Source organism: Podarcis muralis, chromosome 11 (genome assembly GCF_964188315.1).
Source record: "Podarcis muralis chromosome 11, rPodMur119.hap1.1, whole genome shotgun sequence".
Taxonomy (NCBI): domain Eukaryota; kingdom Metazoa; phylum Chordata; class Lepidosauria; order Squamata; family Lacertidae; genus Podarcis; species Podarcis muralis.
In genome coordinates this window covers 40706213-40724830 of record NC_135665.1, presented here as the reverse complement: position 1 = coordinate 40724830, position 18618 = coordinate 40706213, and the positions used below count along the sequence as shown (strand labels likewise).

Sequence of the window (18618 nt, the reverse complement as noted above, 5' to 3'; positions counted from 1 at the left end):
GATTTGTCCCTTTCTTAATCCATTGTTCTTGAAATCTGAGCAAGAATGGGAAAAGTTCATCTTTTTCCCCCTGGCAGATGGTTGCAGGGTGTGTACGTTCCAATTTGGGAGGCAGCAAAGGTGCATAACCTTGTGACACCTTCTGGCAAACCACTGCCAGATAATTGCCTACTTCCATCCATCAGTTTCCCTCCTTCATGGGGTGGAATCCCTTCAGTCTGTCTGCAGGAGAAAAGCAAAACTGTTGCTTCAGTGTGGGTTCGTTGAAGAACTTGGGGGATGGGACGGGGCAGAAGGAACAATCTCTCTCTCTGCACTAGATGGCACTAATGAGGAAGTGGTTCCTGCAACTTGCAGTTTCTTAGAAGTGCAAGTGATGCTAAATAGCTGTGTTGAGGAAGGGCAGAAGGGGAACCCAGAGAGGGGAAGGAGGATGAGAACCATCCCACTTTACTTAAGCCCTGTAATCCTCTTCATTGCTTTCAGGGGTTGTCCCAAGAAAACCTTGCTTCAGTAATCCCTGGAATTATGAGAACAGTGTCATTTGCCAGCATTACCTAGGCACCTCCACCGGCTTCTGGTTTCAATTTTATGTGCTAGCTTCAGACTGCAGGCTATCATGCATACATCGGCCAGTTTCCTTTCACTCATCACCTTCATTCTGTGCCCCAAGACTAACTGAGGTCAACCTCTGAACATGCACACATGTGTCATCTGTTTTGACCACATTCTTATGCGAGCTAACATCTATAAAGAATGGCAGGAGACACTTAGCATTCATTTGAAACCCCCCACTCCCACTTACAAATATAAGCCATCCAACATCCAGACACATTCACTCATTATTCACTTTCTTGGTTGACCATAAATAACTATTTGATGCGGGGGGGGGGGGGGGGAGAGAAATTAAGTGGCAAAAATCTACTTCAGAAAGACGACACATTCCACCAGCTGGCTAGAGAATTTTTATTGTTAGGGGGTCATTTTAAAATCACACCATCAATTTTTTTTAATCCAACATTGTTTTGTGAGCTATTTTATACCTTGTGTAGCCCCAGAACATGGAATTCTTGGTGCTATAACCCCTCTCAGTACTTCCATTCACTCCCAATTCACAATTAGAAAAGAATTCATTACATACAGTTAAAAGCTGGAGTATGTCAAGGAATGAAGCCCTATACATTAATACGTTATTTTTTAAAGCAATACGTTAATATTGTCACTTATTTGTCACTGAATGTTGCGTTTTAGTTTCACAGTTAAAACTAGACTATGACCCAATTGTTTTACAAACTGTCTGTTCTTAATACAGCTTTTATGCTAACCTTTAAAAATCTCCTTGGAGTTGAAACACTTCTTAAAAACTAGCACATATCAGTATACTAAACTGAGTTGAAGCTCAACATCATATGAAACAAGCTTGAAGTTTATAGCTGAAATTGTTATATACAGTACAAACAAGCAGCTAAAATTTTATCTGGTAATTGTTTGAATTCAAACAAATGCAACATTTATGTTCACAGTCACTTAAGTGGATTTCAATACTTTCAATGCAAGCCCACTACATTTATAGTAGAGCTTGACAGGAACAAACAGGTTTTTGAAAAACAAGTATTTATCCAATGTCCTAAAACATCTTGAGTGTTTTACAAGGAGAGCCCAGAACAATAACGCTACAGCAATTAAAGCCACAGAAGAACAATTCACATTTACCCTTCCCAACCGCTGCATTATCACGTGTTGTCATGCATTTGAATAGTGTTGAAAAATAAAAAGGGTATAAATAAGTGAAAGCCTGGCCTCACTGAAATTCAGTCAAAAGTCTCCAAATTATTTCAAACACACACAGCTAGGCCTTGCACATAAATGCATCCAGTCTAGGTTTGTGGTATGCTGTGAAGAGGTTATTCATTGAGGCAGAGGAAAGTTCCTTGAGGGTAAAGGTCTCTTGTATGGGCAGTGATAGCCACTTGTTGTAACAAAACAGGATTCAGCAAACAAGATTTTAGTTAAAGTGAGAGTGGTTGTAAGTATCTGCTTCATCTAGAAGAGCCAGAAAAGAAAGGAACTGCATCATGGCAACAACTGTATCTCAGCTATGTAGCAGAATTCTCATGCTTCAAATCAGACATAGAATTTGTGGCAGCCTACTACTATATGCAATATTCCTTCCTAACTGAACACTGCATGAAGCTTTCAAGGTATTCAGACACTTTGGAGTCTTATACTTGTAAAGAATTTGAGGGCCCTTAGTAACATTTTTCTAGATCAGCTTACCAGGAACATTTCATCAGAAAGGTTGGAAAGGTAGTTCTGCAATCCTGCATTCAGTTACACAGGAACAAGCCTCACTAGACACAGTGCAACTTAATCTCCCCCCCCCCCAAAAAAAAACCCTATGCATGGTCTTGCGCTGCATCCCTCAATGTGTATAGCTGGTTACAAAAAGCAACACGTTCAACCATTTCAGGATTAAGGTTTGAACAGACCTCTAGTTGAAGTAAACACATGTTGCATGTGGATTATCTAATTACTAGTTATAATGATCTAATTTTAGTTGTGTTATCTAGAACCAACATAGGGAAAACAGTCTACTCAAAGGGTTTCTGAAAGGAACATTACAGGCCAGATTCAACTAACCCAGCTTGTCAATGGAAGCCAGCACTAGGACTCCTGCTAATGCAATGCAGCTTCCCCCCTCCTTCCCCGAATCTGCTCTGGAAGGTTGGTAAAACCCCTGGAACAGTCCATGGGAAGGAGAGGGAGGGTAATTTTGTCCGGCAAGCAGAAATTCTTGTGCTGAGAGCACAATTAGAAGGGTATGAAGTTTAATTCCTATGTTGCTTGGGGAGAGAATCTGGATTTAAAAAACAGAACTATCCCTTTTAGGCCACGACCAGCAGTCAAATTTGCCTGCCGCAGCCCTGCCTGCTGCAGCCTGGGGACTAGTGACCACAGCAATGTGGAATCAGCATTTGAACTCTGAACTTTTACTCAACCACATACATGCCCTCTTCATGGTATAAGATACAGGGAACTTCCTCACATAGCTCCACACAATTCCTCCATTGGTGTATCTGCAGAAGGTTATCCAGATGTATGTTACACAACTTGGGTCCTGTAACTCGAGTTTCCTGTCAAATACACACATCCTCTTTCCTCAGTGGACTGAATGTCCAAAAGGATGAATCCAAATGCTAACAACTGGTGTCTTCATGTAATTGGGTTAAATATTTCACAGACCTGCAAAACACAATGTGCTCAAGCAGCTAACCAAGTGATAAACTGATTAAGGCTAATGAGATAAACTGCTACAGATCCTTGTTACAGAGCTTTCCCCATTCACAGGTCCTCTGACGTTAGAAAATATATATACAATCCACCTATCCACCATAGAACTGTAGCTGAAAAGAAGTTTTGAAGGCAAAGCTTACCCCAGATTTGAGTAAAAGTGCAGCCACTGTGACAGTGTAATTGTGCTTCAATGTTTCTTATATAGGGAGTTGCAAGAGAGGTACTTCGGCTTTCCAAAACTGTACATGATTTCCCATCAAGAACTGAAAATAAACCATTACTGATCTTATGGAAAGAGGGGTATGTAATCATGTACCACCAGATCAGAAGTTGCCTGCATGGCACAATGTACATATGGAGGGAAATGAAGGAGGGAAAGGAGGATTTTATGAAGCTGATTAAAATAAATTTCCCCCCCAAAGTCACTAAAAATGTATATTTAGGCAACATCCACTTGCAACCTCAGTCAGACAAACAAGTATAACTGAGGATAGATTTTAACCAGGGCACATTTAGGTCTACACTTGGATTGCTGGAGACCTGACCGGCCATTAACCCGGGCCCAAGAGAAGCATGAGAAACTCCAGCATCCATTACTGCTAATCCTTCTGCAAGGTGATGTTTTTTCCTCTAAAATGGAAGATGAAGGAGGAAAACGAAAATGAAACTTTGAAGGAGTTTGGTTGCAGTAGCTTCGGGGGGGGGGGGAGGAGATATTTGGAGCTATAGAGTAAGGATGGCAAAGGTCTTTTGGCCTGATGGCAGCATTCACCAACTCCAAGGACCACTTGCCGCTGGTAGGTGTGCCCATTCCACACTCTCACATCTGCAAGCTACACAAGGTACCCAGACGAAATGCACACACATCTACAAGTACATAGGCTCTATGCCCAACCCGGCACCATGTCTACTTCATTTTTCTTTTTATCAAGAAGTGGATTGTGTGTGCCTGCGTGCCCAAGTGAGATCTGAGAAAAAGCGAATGCAGCAAGGCCAACTCTGAAAGGAGCAAGGTCAAATAAATGCTAAGTTCCTAAAGTACTTGTGAGAAGATAAATTAGTTGCTTAATAGGGAAGTGTAAGACCTTTCAAATCTCATTTCTTAAAAAAAAAAAAAAACACCAAGGCACCTTTCTTGCAAATCCACCACACCACTATTAAATTACCATAATTTACAGGAATTACACACTCACTGTACCACACTCCAATAAGCATTCCAGCAAAAATGTTAGTTGTTTTCTTTAGAATACATAGCCTTAGATGAAAAGTTCGTGTTTGACCATCTCAAGTCACACAAATAAATTAAGTGATCTTCAAGCTTAACACTTCTCAAGAGGACCTTATGCGACATCCAGCACACCTGCGGCTACCAGGTGTCTCGAGAGCCAATCCAGTCCTTCATACAGTCCCATGCCACTTCTGGCATCACACCCTTGAATGTACCAGCTCCGACCACAGCAGAGTTTGTGCAGACTCAGCAATTCTGTGACCTCTTCTACGGAAAGTGCCCCTGCCACATCCTGCAAACAACAACCATATACTTAAATGTATAGACAGTAACTTAAGAATTAGTAATCTTACCTTATGAATGCGGCAGATTGAAAATTAAAGTCAGTGCCAAAACCTACAGAATTTTGTTAAATATATTTAAATCTTCACAAGTATTCAAGTACCAATTATGTTTTTAAGAAACGTGGCTAGAACTCTATCTGCAAGATTTTGGAAATTAATAGAAGACCCAAAACAGACTGTTAAGAAGGTTGGGGTTTTTATTTATTTTCAGCTAAATTAACAGTTTATCAGAGGAAACATTACAATTAATATAAGCCTTTTAAATTTTGTTTCCATACTTAACTTTACACTAGCATAATGAGGTTAAATTGAGACAAATGAGGAAACTAAAAAAAGGACCACAATACCTGCTTATTGGCAAAGATCAGCAGCAAAGCATCTCGCAACTCCTTTTCCGTTAACAGTTTGGCAAGTTCATTGTGTGCTTCACTGACCCTGTCTCTGTGGCTGCTATCAATAACAAACACCACCGCTACAGGAAGAGAACAATTATGCAGCTACATTTTGCTACAGATTTTCATTCCACATGCAGATATTATAACTTAGGAAACAGGGGAAAGACTCCAGCCCTATATACGACATCTGAAGTCTATACATATTTTCCAGAAATTGTTTACTTACAACAAACTGGCAACTGAACCATTTTCTTTACTGAAATAAACTGCACTGTACAACTTTCTAAACTGTATCAGCCTGAAGCAAAGCCAAAGATCAAATCTGAAAGTAAATGCAAGTCACTCGTCACAGAGACCAAAACTGAAGAAATTAAAATGTTGTCTAGCAGTCAGACCCCTGAATTGTTGTACTCTGAAATGCAATACCCATTGATTTCCATGGAATTTACTTTCAAACAGATGTGTTTAGAATTACAGCATTTGACAATAAACCTAGGAAACATTCCCTTTCTTACTTTTAATAGGCATAATTATTCATTGTATATTTCAATGAGTCAAAATATGAAATATGGCACTCTTACCTTGTGTATTGAGGTAATAATGTTTCCACAAAGGCCTTAGCTTGTGTTTACCTCCTACATCCCAAATAGTGAACTTCAGATTTTTATATTCTACTGTTTCAACATTAAAACCTAAAGGAGGATGGAAAGGAAGGGCCTTTTAACCACACTTCTGACAAAGGATTTATATAACATTTCACAGGTTCCAAAATCAACATTACTTGCCTATTGTTGGAATAGGTTGCATGAATTCATCCTGCTTCAGCTTAAATAAAATGGTTGTCTTGCCAGCTCCGTCTAATCCCAGAGTTACAACCCGAATCTCCATTTTTGGCCCAATGTGTACCCTGTTGTCCTGCAGCCGAGAAAAAAGGTATTGAGAGAAACCTGGTTTGCCCCCCCCCCATGCCCCGCAAAAAGAATTTTTATTAGCTCAAGGTGCTGTGGCAAAGGAAAATCCTAATGTAATGTATCATGTAAGTTTCTTGCTTGTTAACAGTGTTTTAAGTTTCGTGAACTGCAAAGATGATTAAATGTCGTAATGGAAGAAACTCGTGCTCCGATTCATAGGGGTATATGAATTTATTATATGTATTGATGGGCCATCAACTATATTTTCCTCAGAGTGGACCTACTTAAATTATTTAGTCGTGTTAATTAATTTCAGAGGGTTTCCTCTGAGTAAAATTTAGCTGAATACCACCCAACATTGTAGTGTGAGAAGCAGTAGTCAGAAGAAATTGATCACTTCCTGTGCAGGTGTATTTGGGTGGACACATGGAGCGCTTTGAATTTCTGACACTGTGTCTCATTTAGGATACGTAAGTTTCATCTTAAAGGACGCTGGTTCTGTGGGTGAGCCAAAGCTAAGTAGAAAGCCAACACTTTTATTTAGTTTTTAAACAAGTGTTAGATTTCACTTAACCAAGAAGATCTAAATGATTTGCAAATAACAATATAAAATATTCAAAAGAAAATAACCCAAGTAGCACATCCAGCGCTTGGGGGCTGCAGGAGGTGAAAGAAAGAAGGGCAAGCCACATTGTATGAGCGGAAGACCATTTGCATGATGCTGGATATTACCCCAAATGATTAATTTCTCTCATTGGTAAGTTGTGGGTTTTTTTTGCTGAGATACTAAAGGTTTTGTGAACAGAATGGTTACAATTTTAGTCCGACAATCTGCAAGATAATATGTTTGACTAAACAAAAACATGCACAATTGAAAAGATGCAAAGTCATTTCATTAGCAGATACTATTTTAACCAAAAGACTTTGAATTAGGGCAACAGCTACCATGATTTATAGGATATTAAACAAAAGAAAAACATTCCTACACAGTCACCCTAGTCTTCGGGTCTATCTTTTTTTTTAAATGTAGATATATCCAAGACATGATTGCACAGTGTTGCAAATTACTTGTAATTTGGGGAGTTTCAAAAGCCAGCTGGCCATGAGTGTTTCTTGCTGTACTTGGGGTGGCAGAGGAGAAGAGGGAGAAAGAAAGAAAGAAAGAAAGAAAGAAAGAAAGAAAGAAAGAAAGAAAGAAAGAGTTCTTACTTCTTTCTGGATTCATGATCAAAGTCTTGAAGCAACCTAAACATGAGAAAACTGTACCTTTGTAAAAGTAACTGGAATGCTAGCATCAAGTTGTATATGGTCTGCAAGCTCGGTAAACTGTTGTTGTTGTTTTTGTAGTGTTTCTAGAAGCCTTGTAATTTCTTGTTTGGCCAAGACCACTCTGCAGTCATCCTTTAAAAAGGAAGCTAAATTTAATACAATGAACGAAGTACCACCTATGTGTTTTCCTTCTCAAAATCCAGCTGAGCAAGAAGTTACGTCTACCAAAAAGAAAGTTACATTTTTTACTAAATATAAAATTGAACTTTAACTCAAGCAGATTTAAAACTCTACTGTAACTGAAATAAATTGTTTCATGATACATCAACAATGGAGAAATGGAAGACAGGAATGCATGCTGTTCACAGAAGCTTTTGTTTGTCTTAAGAAAAACACAGTAACACTACACAGGAACCAAGACAAGAAAGCTACTGTATTATTCAACTGAAACAATACTGGCAAATATAAAGACTTGAATGGGAAAAGAATCTAATTAGGATTAAAAATGGGTGCTACTATCAACACACACGATTGCTCCTTTTCTTGTTTTATTTTGTTTGGTACACGAGAGGCAGCTGAACATCTTTATTTTAATGCTCAAGTAACTATGTAAGAACATTGACCCTACAGTATTTTGTCTCTTAAGGCCAAGCCTAATAGGTTTCTACATTAATTTCTATACAACTAGTGTGGATCCCAAACATTTCACTAGAAAAAGGCATCACCAACTACGTTAAACTTTTATATTTCAAACCTATCCTTTGACTCAGATGCTACAGCACTTTTGCGTCCCATCTTCCCCCTTTTGTTATCCTTTTGTTATCCAATACTTCTCCCTTCCACAAGGGACTCACCCAACAGAGAAACTTTTACAAACCACTGCTGTGTCCCAAATCACCATTTGTAGAAGCAGAATTTTAGAATAACTAAGCTTACACATACAATTAACCCAATAAAAGCAAATCCCTAACACAGTATTTTCCCAACAATAATTATTTTGTTCTCCCACAAGGGACTCACCCAACAGAGAAACTTTTACAAATTATTTATAAACCACCTGACATTGTCAACCTGAGTCAGCAACCTAAAGTACATATAAATGGAAGAGGGCCACTTTATGGATACTTCACCTGCTGTAATGTCTTTTCACAGTGAAGGCAAGCTGTTGAAACCTGGGACAACAGAATAGTCATATCTTCTTGCTGTTGCCTAAGCCAGATCAATTTCTCCCGCACATGGGCATCAACCACACTAAGTGCCATTTCTTCTTGGCGGCAGAGGGTTTCATGAAGATCAGAAAAATAGGCTCGTACACATGAACGAGCATTCTCTGCAGTACCTGGGACCTGGGTGGTTATGAAATCAAGGAGACAGGCATTACGTTGTTGAAGACCTCTTTAAGACAGAGCTTTAATATCCTTCTCCATTGCAATGGGCTGGCACACAATTTTCCAGTAGACTGCTTAACATAAGACATATCTCTGGAGAAATTAGTGTTCATTTTTAAAATGTTACCAGCCTCCATTATTGTGAGGAAAGCTAGAAGAATAATGTCAGTGTGTTTTGAATGTTAAAGGAGTGCAATAAGATTAGAAGGACTTTATTGCATACATACAGAAGCAATGTACACAGGTTAATACATTAGCAGGATTTTAAAAATACTTGTAAAGACATTATGACTGGACAATAAGTAATTTTAATGATTTTACAATTTAAAATGGACATGCGGTATGATGATAAACAATGGAACCAGGGAAGGGAATAGGGGGAAGTCTACTCTTTTTTTATGTTTGAATATGTATTGTTTTTATTTGTTTTGTTTTTTTGGGAAAATTAATAAAATATTTTTTTTAAATGAATGTTAAAGTATTACCAAAATGTTTTTTGTTTTCAAATCTCATGATCTCTGTTGGCTCTCCTATGAGTTGGAAGTGCTGACTCCCCATTCTGAATCAACCCAGCTAGAAGAGACACAGTAATCCATAATATATATTAACCGCTCACTGTTAGAACTACTCTTAACACTATGGTCCTTCCACTTTCCCAGTAGTATCTATCCTTTGAATAAACTTTTGCCAAATGCCTTAGCAAAATACTGTAAACCTATTAACTCATTGCTTTTAGAAGTGAAATTCACAAATTAGAAGTAACTGAGGGCCAAAATTGTAGCTCTAGAATACAGGATTATGTACCACACACAAATCGCTACATCTAAACCAAAGTGTAACAAAAGTACCAGGTATATTCTAATATGTATCTTCATTCAAATTAGCCTGATCACCAACAGATGAAATATGCAAGCTAATCTAATTCATGACGTTTCCACAGAAAACCTTATACAGTATAATCAACACTGCTATTTCTGCATAATACTAAGGTTGGTGTCCTAGTCAAATCAGCTAGGAACAGCATTAGGAGATTCTGAAAAGAAATAAAAACACAGACTGGAATAAAAAACCCACAAACCAAAGTTCCACGTGTCCAGGAAATGTCAGATTTGTATTTCACCAGTAGCTACCTGCCATGCTACATAGTAAGCCATTTTTTTAAAATGAAAAACTTTCCAAATCATTTAGTGATATGGCAATACAGTAAATAAAAACCCTACTAGGTAAGTCTAAGTACTTAGGCATGCACTTTGTATCCTAGCTGTATTTTTCATTATCATCTCTATAATTATTCCAAAATCAATCATTTCTGCTTCTTCATGGCTGCTTTCTTCTGGAAAACAGCTTTGCAAAATAGTCCATTACCACTAGTGAGTTAACAGAACAGACTTATTGGCTCTATTTTCTCCTCCAGAAGGTCCTCTACCCTTGCCCATACCAACTTACTTTTGATCAGTGGCCTTGAAAAAGCTTTTGTGAGTCATGTTAATACTGGATAACATGGCATACTGCTTCATTTAAAAAGTGTAAAGGGGTGGGGAGATATCAATAGTTATAATGAAGATTACGTGCAGGTCGAGGAAATGACAAGCTTGCTTACATGTTCTGTATGAGCCATTCCAATTCCATCTTCAATTATCTGTTCTCCTCCTTCTATCTGCTGAACTATTCCAACTAGTTTCCGAGAATAATCTGATATTTCTTCTGTGAAAGTTCTTATACAGTGAGCCATGTCTAAAATGGAAGCACGGATCTGGTTTGCTTCTGGTTCCAAAACACTGTGCTAAGGGGAAAGCATCAAAAGTAAATCTGAAGTCCCATTTCCAAATTCTTCCCATCTACAAATTCTGCCCCCACACAGTATGAGAGAGAAAAAACATTCTGCCTCAGGGGCTTAGCGCAGAAATGTAGGCGCACAAGGTAACCAGTCTTTGCATGCTCCTTTGCATGAATCATCTTTCAAAAGCTGTGATCTTTAATTTATCATAGTAAGATTTAAAATATTTAAACTTTATTATTATTTAACAAGACGTATGTAAAGACTAGTTATGTTTCAAAAGAGATGGAAAATTAAATATAAGCATTAGCTGGACAGTATTATACATCAATATACGAACACAAAATTGTCTAGCAGCCCTCCTAGGTGACAGCAGGAAAGCAGCTTTAGTGATAGCTTAATGATTCCCTGGAACATTGCCTTTATTAAATAAGTAATGTAAAGAATAGGAGAGGGAACAAAATATAGTCTGATGGTTTGTCAAATGGGCAAAAGCAACAACACAAATTCTCCTTTTCAGTCACATATTAACAATAACATAGCTGGACAATAAAAATTGACATAACCTACTTTATGACCCTGATGCTTTCCATATTCTTTGCAGACACAACACATGAGAGGACTGGCTTGACACCCTTCTTCCAGGCACACAAATTCAATAGCATGGACTTGGTGCTGAGAGCACATGGTCTTCTCATGAGGTTTATCAGCAAGGGGCACACGTCTGTGTTTTGCAAGTGTCTTCGTGGAATGTGTGAGTTGGGAACACTCTGCACACAGGTGAGTGGCACAAACAGTGCAGTATACTGAAGCAAGATGTGTTTCATCTTCATCACAGCGGACAATGCACTAACAAAAATAAAAACTAGAACATTATTTACTCATGGTGACTGGTCGCATAAAAATGTTTTTCATATTAGATTCCAGGGCATTGTACAGCGTTAACAAGAAAAACAGACTAAAATGCACACAATTAAATCAGTAAAATATTTTCAAACACCTTGGTGAATAAAAGTGCTGAAAGCTTATTATGGCTACAAATCAAAATCCCAATGCTTGCCCAATTATCGCCCAATCGATGAAACAAAATTTTATAGATACCTGCTCTAGGGAACTAGCATACACGTTCTAGAAATAACTATATAGTCAGAAATATCGAATAGAACAGCTGTTACTTGACAGTTCTCATTGAGAGTGCAGGTACAAATCTGAAATTATATAGTCCAGGAGAATCTGTACCACTAGATACTCCTGAACATGTAATTTAGGTACAGGTCTTTTAGTTGTTAATGTAGTAATGTTGCAATCACTGAATTAAAATCAAACATTTATGACATCTGAAAAGGACAATCAAACTGAAATATAAAAAAGTGATTGGGAACACTACTCTGAAAGTGACACAAAACAAAATACAAAATGGATTACTACTACCTCTCCAGAGAGGCCAATGGCTTCTTCAGTTGTCCCACACTGACCACCAAGCCCATTTTGAAGTCGTTCCAGGAGTTCCAACAAAGCAAAGTTTTTTTTCAAACCCCATACACCAGAATCTCCTGTTTTGGAGGGGGGAAAAATCAAGACAGAAAAAAAAATATTCTTTTGAAAAGTGATCCCATAGCCAGAGAAGTTTTTCAGTTTGCACGAGCTCTCTCTCAAGATCTTATGGTCCATTAGATTTTATAAACTATATGCTGGATCTTCCTTATTCACCGTATTTCTCCTACTGCAACCCCATGTTTGGTTGTGGAACATCAGTGTGAGAAGTTTTCTGCTAACTTTCAGAAGACTTCATAGATTAGCACTAATATATTTTTCCTTTCACTCATGGATCTTTGATCTGAAGCCTTTGCATGTAGTCTAAAGTTAATAACTTAGGGCTCTTTCATTTTAATGGGACACACTGAAGAACTCAACAGGGTACAAAACGCTGGTCTTGGGCTGAATTGTGCTTTTCATTTTTAACAACAAGCCTTTAAATATGTTAGTGCTACTGAATTTGTACTGACCCAGTACAAATTGCTTCTATCTCTGTTGGCTTCAACTTTTAATTAACCCACCCAAATATTGTTAAGAGATTAGGATAAATACTTGATGGACAGCTGGGTTTTTTACCTTTTCACATGTATATATTTTCATGGATGGATTCCAGTACAGTACTTCAAAACAAATGGTGGTTTTGATGAAGCCTGTCCAAATTTAGTTCAGCTAATGTAGGAACTATTCAAAGTGCTAACTGCCAGGTTCCTCACTAAAAAAAATATTTACTTGACATATACCATATGTGCAGGTTACATAATTTTATAGATATGCCTATTTCATGAAATCTATGGAACATTCTAAACAACAACAAACCTACAGCTTTTGGCAGCCTTTCCTTAGAAAAGGCATGAAGCTTGAATAGCAGGGAGCCTGCATATCAGAAACAAGACTGCATTATGTGGGCAATCATGGAGTGAATACTGAGCCCATTGATTACGGTACACCAGTCACGAAATGGGCAAACATTCCTCTTTGATTCATCAGTGACTGAGGACATCAGAGCCAGAACACACACTTTTCAGCAACAGATATTAAGAAGAGTTCTCCTGCCCAAGAAACCAGACCAAAACTCGAAAAGGATAGCTGTGATTGTCCCGCACACAAGTACAGGAAGGGGTGCGGGGAGGATTATTGAGTAGCGGTGCTAATTTAGTGTTAATCACGTGCATACTGGGTCTTGTGTTTATTTTAATTTCTGTTCTGCCCAGGCTGTTCTCTCTTCCATAGCTTAGCTTTTCAGCCCCTTTCCAAACTCTCCCACCACCGAAAGGAGGAAAATTCAGAGAAGTTACTAGCAGTCTCTTTACAGCGATTGGCAAAAAGTGAAAAAACAATTTAATGCACCTCCATGATGGAGGGTCCTTAGTGATGTTGATGGGAATGTGTAACCATTCGCAGAAAGTCAAATCCTAGTTCAAATAACTGAACTGTGTATCCTTTGGAAGGGGATGGATGCAAAGTGAAGACTGAGAAATCATGGAAGGAATTCTTACAAGTTCTACAAACAGGAAAGGGGGAAAGCGGCAAATTGCTTTCCCCCAATCACTCAATATTTGAGCGGTGAGTAGGGGAGAGAAAATGAAAGGTGTGGCAAAGATTTCTTCCCAGATTTCTCCCTAGGACTGAGGCACAAACATATTCAGGTTGTTCAGCTTAATTGTAAGATACTACAAGGAGTAAGGCTTATGAAGGCTGAGCCACACACTGTTTCATTAAGCACATTTAATGGTGCCTTGATGGGCGCTTTTGTCTTCAAAGGTTTTGTTTTGGGTCACTGCACCCTAACTTAATAGGGATCTGAGTTGGCTTGTACAAACGGAGCTAGTATTTGTGTTTAAAAGGAAATGTCTGCTCTCTTAAACAGCTCAGTTCTTTCTGCAGTGTTGCTCCCTACCTGATGCCACTCTTCCCTACTTCAAATCCTTCATCACCACCTCCCCCTTTTCACAGCCCTCAGCTCAACCAGAACAAATCCTTAAGTATACATATTTATGCACTATTACCCTTGTCTCGCCCTACAGCTCAAATTTAGACTGTAACCTCCTCAGGGCAGGGACATGTCTTTTTCTTATGCTGCTCCTTGCAGTTCCGTGCACACAGATGGCATTATACAAATTAATGCTACATAATAGAACTATTTTGCATTATAAACACAACCTTGCTTGACTGAACCTGTCTGACCTTGCTACCATTTTTATTGTCTTATGACATTAAGCACTAAACAGCTGTCCTGAGATAACTTCACAAGCAATGTTTACAATATTACGATAATGTGACCAAGATTAGAAATATAGGGTGGTATCAAACTAAGTAATATCGGAGCAGACTCACTGAAATCAATGGACTTAAATTAGTCATGGCTAAATCCAGAGATTTCAGGGGGCCTACTCTGAATATGACTGGTTGACTACCACACATATTTAATAAAATAAAAATTTGAAATAGTTCTGAGTGAATGATGTCGCACACTTGGTGGCCGGGGGCTACAGGAAAGTGCTATGGTTCAATGGTAGATTCAACGGCATCTCTAGGTAGGGAAAGATCCCTGTCCAAAACCCTAGTCAGTGTTGACAATACTGAGCTAGAAGGACTTCTGGCCTGACATGGTGTAAGGCAGCTTCCTAGATACCTATCTTTCCTCCCTGTTAGTTCTAGAAGAGACCCTTGTTGATGCGGAAAAAATTGGATTTTGACTTTTGCTTTCATGCATAACCAAGGCTTCTCAAAAGTAAATGTTCTTATAGGCAAATCCTAAACTTGTTTTACTTTAAGGTATATTTCAATGTGTTCAATACATTATAGGTTGGATAATCTATTATGCTTCAAATGAGGTTATCCTTTGTTGGGAATTTTATGCAGCCGATGCTGCTAGTGTGATTAGTATAAATCACGAGATATCTGAGAAGAGTGTGGAAATGGAAGACTGTCTTATCTCTTTCATCTGAGCGTGTTTTTGTACTGTACCTTCACTTTTGCAGTATGCAACAGGTTGTTCTGCCAGAGCTTGGAGAACACAGACGTGATTATGGATTGTCTGTATAGAATGTAAATAAAATGTAGTTTAGATCTAGAAGACTTGTCTGCACTTTTCATATGAAAAGTGTCGCAGAGAGGCACTCTGGAGATGAAAGGACATGCCATTCCAGAGACGTGCCTACCGGGAGACGCTCAGAGGTCCTGGGGGGGGGGCGGGGTCACCGTCTCCCCAAGAGCAATTTTTCCAACAATCCTTCCCCTAAAACATTAAATCTTCCATACGTTTTCATACTGCACATTGCTCTTTTCATCACATCACATTGCTGCAACTTTTGAAGGGCACAAGTCAAACTTCTGAACTGCCTTGCAACCAATGTCAGTGTTTTGTTTTTTAAGTGGTGGTTTGCCTCAGTATATTCAAGCTATGCAGATATATTCTAAGTGTGTCTGTTGTACCGGCCCATTTGGCAAACCTATATAAAATGACTGCTACCTCCAGCGTGAGAGGTAGTGTATTAATACAAGCGGGGAGAGTGCTGCTGCACTGGTGTCCTCCTTGTGGGCCTCCCATAGGCATTGGGTTAGTCAATTTGAGAACAGGATGGTGGACCTACACAGGTCATTAGTCTTCTCAGCAGGGCTTTTCTCATGTTCTTAATTCAACAATTTCTAAGCAGCTTACCTAATTCAGTAACCTGCCGATCAAAGGGACACCGAACTGCTCTGCCATGGAGAGGAAGTCGAGTGAGACAGTCATGACAGACTGTATGACCACACAAAAGCAGTCTGGGAACTTTGTCTCCTTGCAGTGAAAATACATCTTCACAGACTCCACATTCCAGAACCTATAATTTACAAGGGAATACGTTCAGTTTTTAAGCACTAGGGAAGAGCTAAAAGTTAGCGGTAAAGACCATGCAAAAAAGGTCCCAGGTTCAATCCCCTGTATCTCCAAGTAGGCCTGGGACTTGTGCCGGAAGTCCTGGCGCTGCCTGTCAGCATCAACAGTACTTACTTAGATCAATATTCTGACTCGGTATAAGCAAGCTTCATATGTTCCTAAGTGGTTAACTATGTGTATTTGGATGCAGCCAACAGATGCCACTATGGATGGGGATGAGGACAGCCGCATCAGTCTCTCAGGTCAGACCTCATTATGATAAAGTTTCAGGTTAGCTCTATATACTAAGAACTACCAGATAATTAGTGGATCCTAAAAACTGTAGTCCATGACCCGAAGCACTTCCTTAGTGGTTGGTATGTTGTATTCCCTAGACTACCTTACTACACACATCTGTCCTACTGAGTGAATTGGGGCTTACTTCTAGCTAAGGGGTGTAGGTATAGGACTGCAGCCTTAGTCTCGGTATAGTTGTATTTCTACACAGGAGGGAGAACCTTTCATGTAACTGAACTTAAGATAGCACTTCAAAGAAAGTAACAACTATTTTCCTAAGAAGGTCTTTAAAAGGAATCACATTTTTTATTCCACAACAGCAAAAATTCCAATTTATTTATTTACTTAATAAATTTATATCCCAATTTTAAAAAAGAAACTTTTAATAAGACAGCATGCAAAAATTACAAATTAAACAAGTATATATCAATAATATAACAATCCATAATCTAAAATATCTGTATTAAAATAGCAAATACAAACACACCACTGTAACTAACATAGATAATATGTGGGCAAGCTAGAATACAACCCATTTGTGTGGGTTTGTAACTTTTGTGAACTCAGCTGTCAGGCTGACCCTTAGGGTGAAACCATACATTTTGGACCAGGATTATTAAGTATCATTCTATCTGCATTATGCACATTTTTTTGTATGGCAGAACATCCAAACGAAGTATAGCCACAAACTGGATCTCATGTTCATGATCATAACCCACCCAAGGTCACTAGACACTCTTGTGGAAGGAACATAATGCATTTTTCCATCAAAGAATTATAGAATCATAGGACTGTAGGGCTGGAAGGGACCACGAGGACCATCTAGTCCAACCCCTGCAATATTTTCAAAATGAGACAGAAGGCTATCAAGATACAACGTCCATATTGTTTACGATACTTAATATGTTTCCAGTTCTGTAACAAATGTTTGCACAGTTCCCAAATGCATGGGAATCCCAGTGTACCAGTTTCGCCTCTTCATCTGTTCTGCCCCTTTATATTCTTGCCATCCAAAATGGAACATTTCCTTATACCTTCAACAACTCTATGACAGGCAGAACTACTCAAAGCAGACCCATGGAAATCAAAGTTAGTAATGTCCATTAATTTAGATGGGTCTATTGTGAGCAGCACTTAGCTGCACACAACCCTACATTTTCTGTTTCTTTGCCATCACTGCATCTTCATGTCCTAAGATGTTCCACTTGCTTATTTACCGCCTACTGAATAGATGCAAAAAACTGGAAACCTGCCGGATAAAAATGCTGGAACCCTACATGTGATTCCCCCTACCTTGTCCCACCTCATTTGTCAAACCTATCTGATACGCATGGTAAATCGCTGTGGACACCCCCTTGCTTTAAACAGTACAGAACATACAACGTATAATGCAGGTGTGTCTGGATATTTATATGTGTATGTGTTTGTGTGTATATATGTGTGTGTGTGTGTGTGTGTGTGTGTGTGTGTGTGTATATATATATATATATATATATGTATATGTCTCTCTCTCTCTCTCTCTCTCTCTCTCTCTCTCTCTGTGTGTGTGTGTGTGTGTGTGTGTGTGTAATGTGAAGGGGGAGCAGGGAGGGGGGTAAATACACACGAGGGTTGCCCAACACGGGCACAACCGGAGAGAATCGACCCGCAGAACGTGAAGGCTCTTGCAGGAGATGAAGGCGCTACAGCCCGGGAGCCCAAAGGGGGCGGGGGCTCCCCTCTCTTTCCTCCCGCCCCCACCCAAGACAGCGAACGGCGAGGGGGCTCCGCCAAGGCGGCTTGGAAGCCCCCCCCCCCCCCGGCCTCCCTCTGCTCACCTTCACCACAGGCCCGGCCGGACTCCGGCTCTGCCTGTTCCCGGCATCCAGCCCCGCACTAGCCCCGACCTTGTTTACACCTAGCGCGGCCATCTTGGAGAAGGAAGGAGAAAGACCAAGAAGAAGCTGCCTTCGCCGCTCCCACAGCGGAGTGTCCCCCTGGAGACGGGGCGGGGTTACGCGCCTACGTCACCAAAGAGAGCCGTGGGTAAAGGAGACGGTACAAACGTCAAAACACACACACACACAACAAGGTCGCTTCCCCCGTATCTTAACGATACCCGGTCTGTGGTTTCTAAGCACTGCGCATGTCCGTTTCTTGTCACTCCCCGTTTCCCACTCTGCCATTGGCCGCCATGATAGCGGCGCCGAGGGACGTAAAAAATAAAAGGACTACAGCTCCCATCATGCATCACTTTGACAGCTCGCCCGAAATAAAAGCAAGCAGAGGCGCCTATGGCGGTGCGGACGAGCCAAAGAGCACGCTGGGGATTGTAGTTTCT

At 39.7% G+C, this 18618-nt stretch overlaps 1 protein-coding gene across 3 annotated transcripts; it reads right to left on the bottom strand.

Annotated features, from left to right (window-relative positions):
* Positions 1-952: 952 nt before the first annotated feature.
* TRIM23 (tripartite motif containing 23) lies at positions 953-18537 on the bottom strand. 3 transcript variants are annotated; one of them, XM_028748841.2, is made up of 11 exons: positions 18397-18537; positions 15804-15966; positions 12038-12159; positions 11177-11455; positions 10430-10612; positions 8572-8787; positions 7439-7573; positions 6047-6176; positions 5843-5953; positions 5214-5338; positions 953-4814 (listed from the first exon to the last, which is right to left on the bottom strand). In XM_028748841.2, the coding sequence occupies exons 1-11, from the start codon at positions 18526-18528 to the stop codon at positions 4635-4637; spliced, it is 1776 nt and encodes a 591-aa protein (XP_028604674.2). In that variant the 5' UTR covers positions 18529-18537; the 3' UTR covers positions 953-4634. The 3 variants fall into 3 exon arrangements, with proteins under 3 accessions (XP_028604674.2, XP_028604673.2, XP_077792457.1); XM_028748840.2 differs by lacking the exon at positions 18397-18537 and adding an exon at positions 18116-18390; XM_077936331.1 differs by lacking the exons at positions 15804-15966; positions 18397-18537 and adding an exon at positions 15110-15199.
* Between the last annotated feature and the right edge of the window lie 81 nt (positions 18538-18618).

Coding starts and splice junctions, on each gene's coding strand:
- TRIM23 (XM_028748841.2), bottom strand. CDS start 18,528: ATGCATGATGGGAGCTGTAGTCCTTTTATTTTTTACGTCCCTCGGCGC. Junction 10,613..11,176: donor GAAAGCATCAGGGTCATAAA/GTAGGTTATGTC, acceptor CTTTCCCCTTAG/CACAGTGTTTTGGAACCAGA. Junction 4,815..5,213: donor TGATCTTTGCCAATAAGCAG/GTATTGTGGTCC, acceptor TGTTGTTTGCAG/GATGTGGCAGGGGCACTTTC.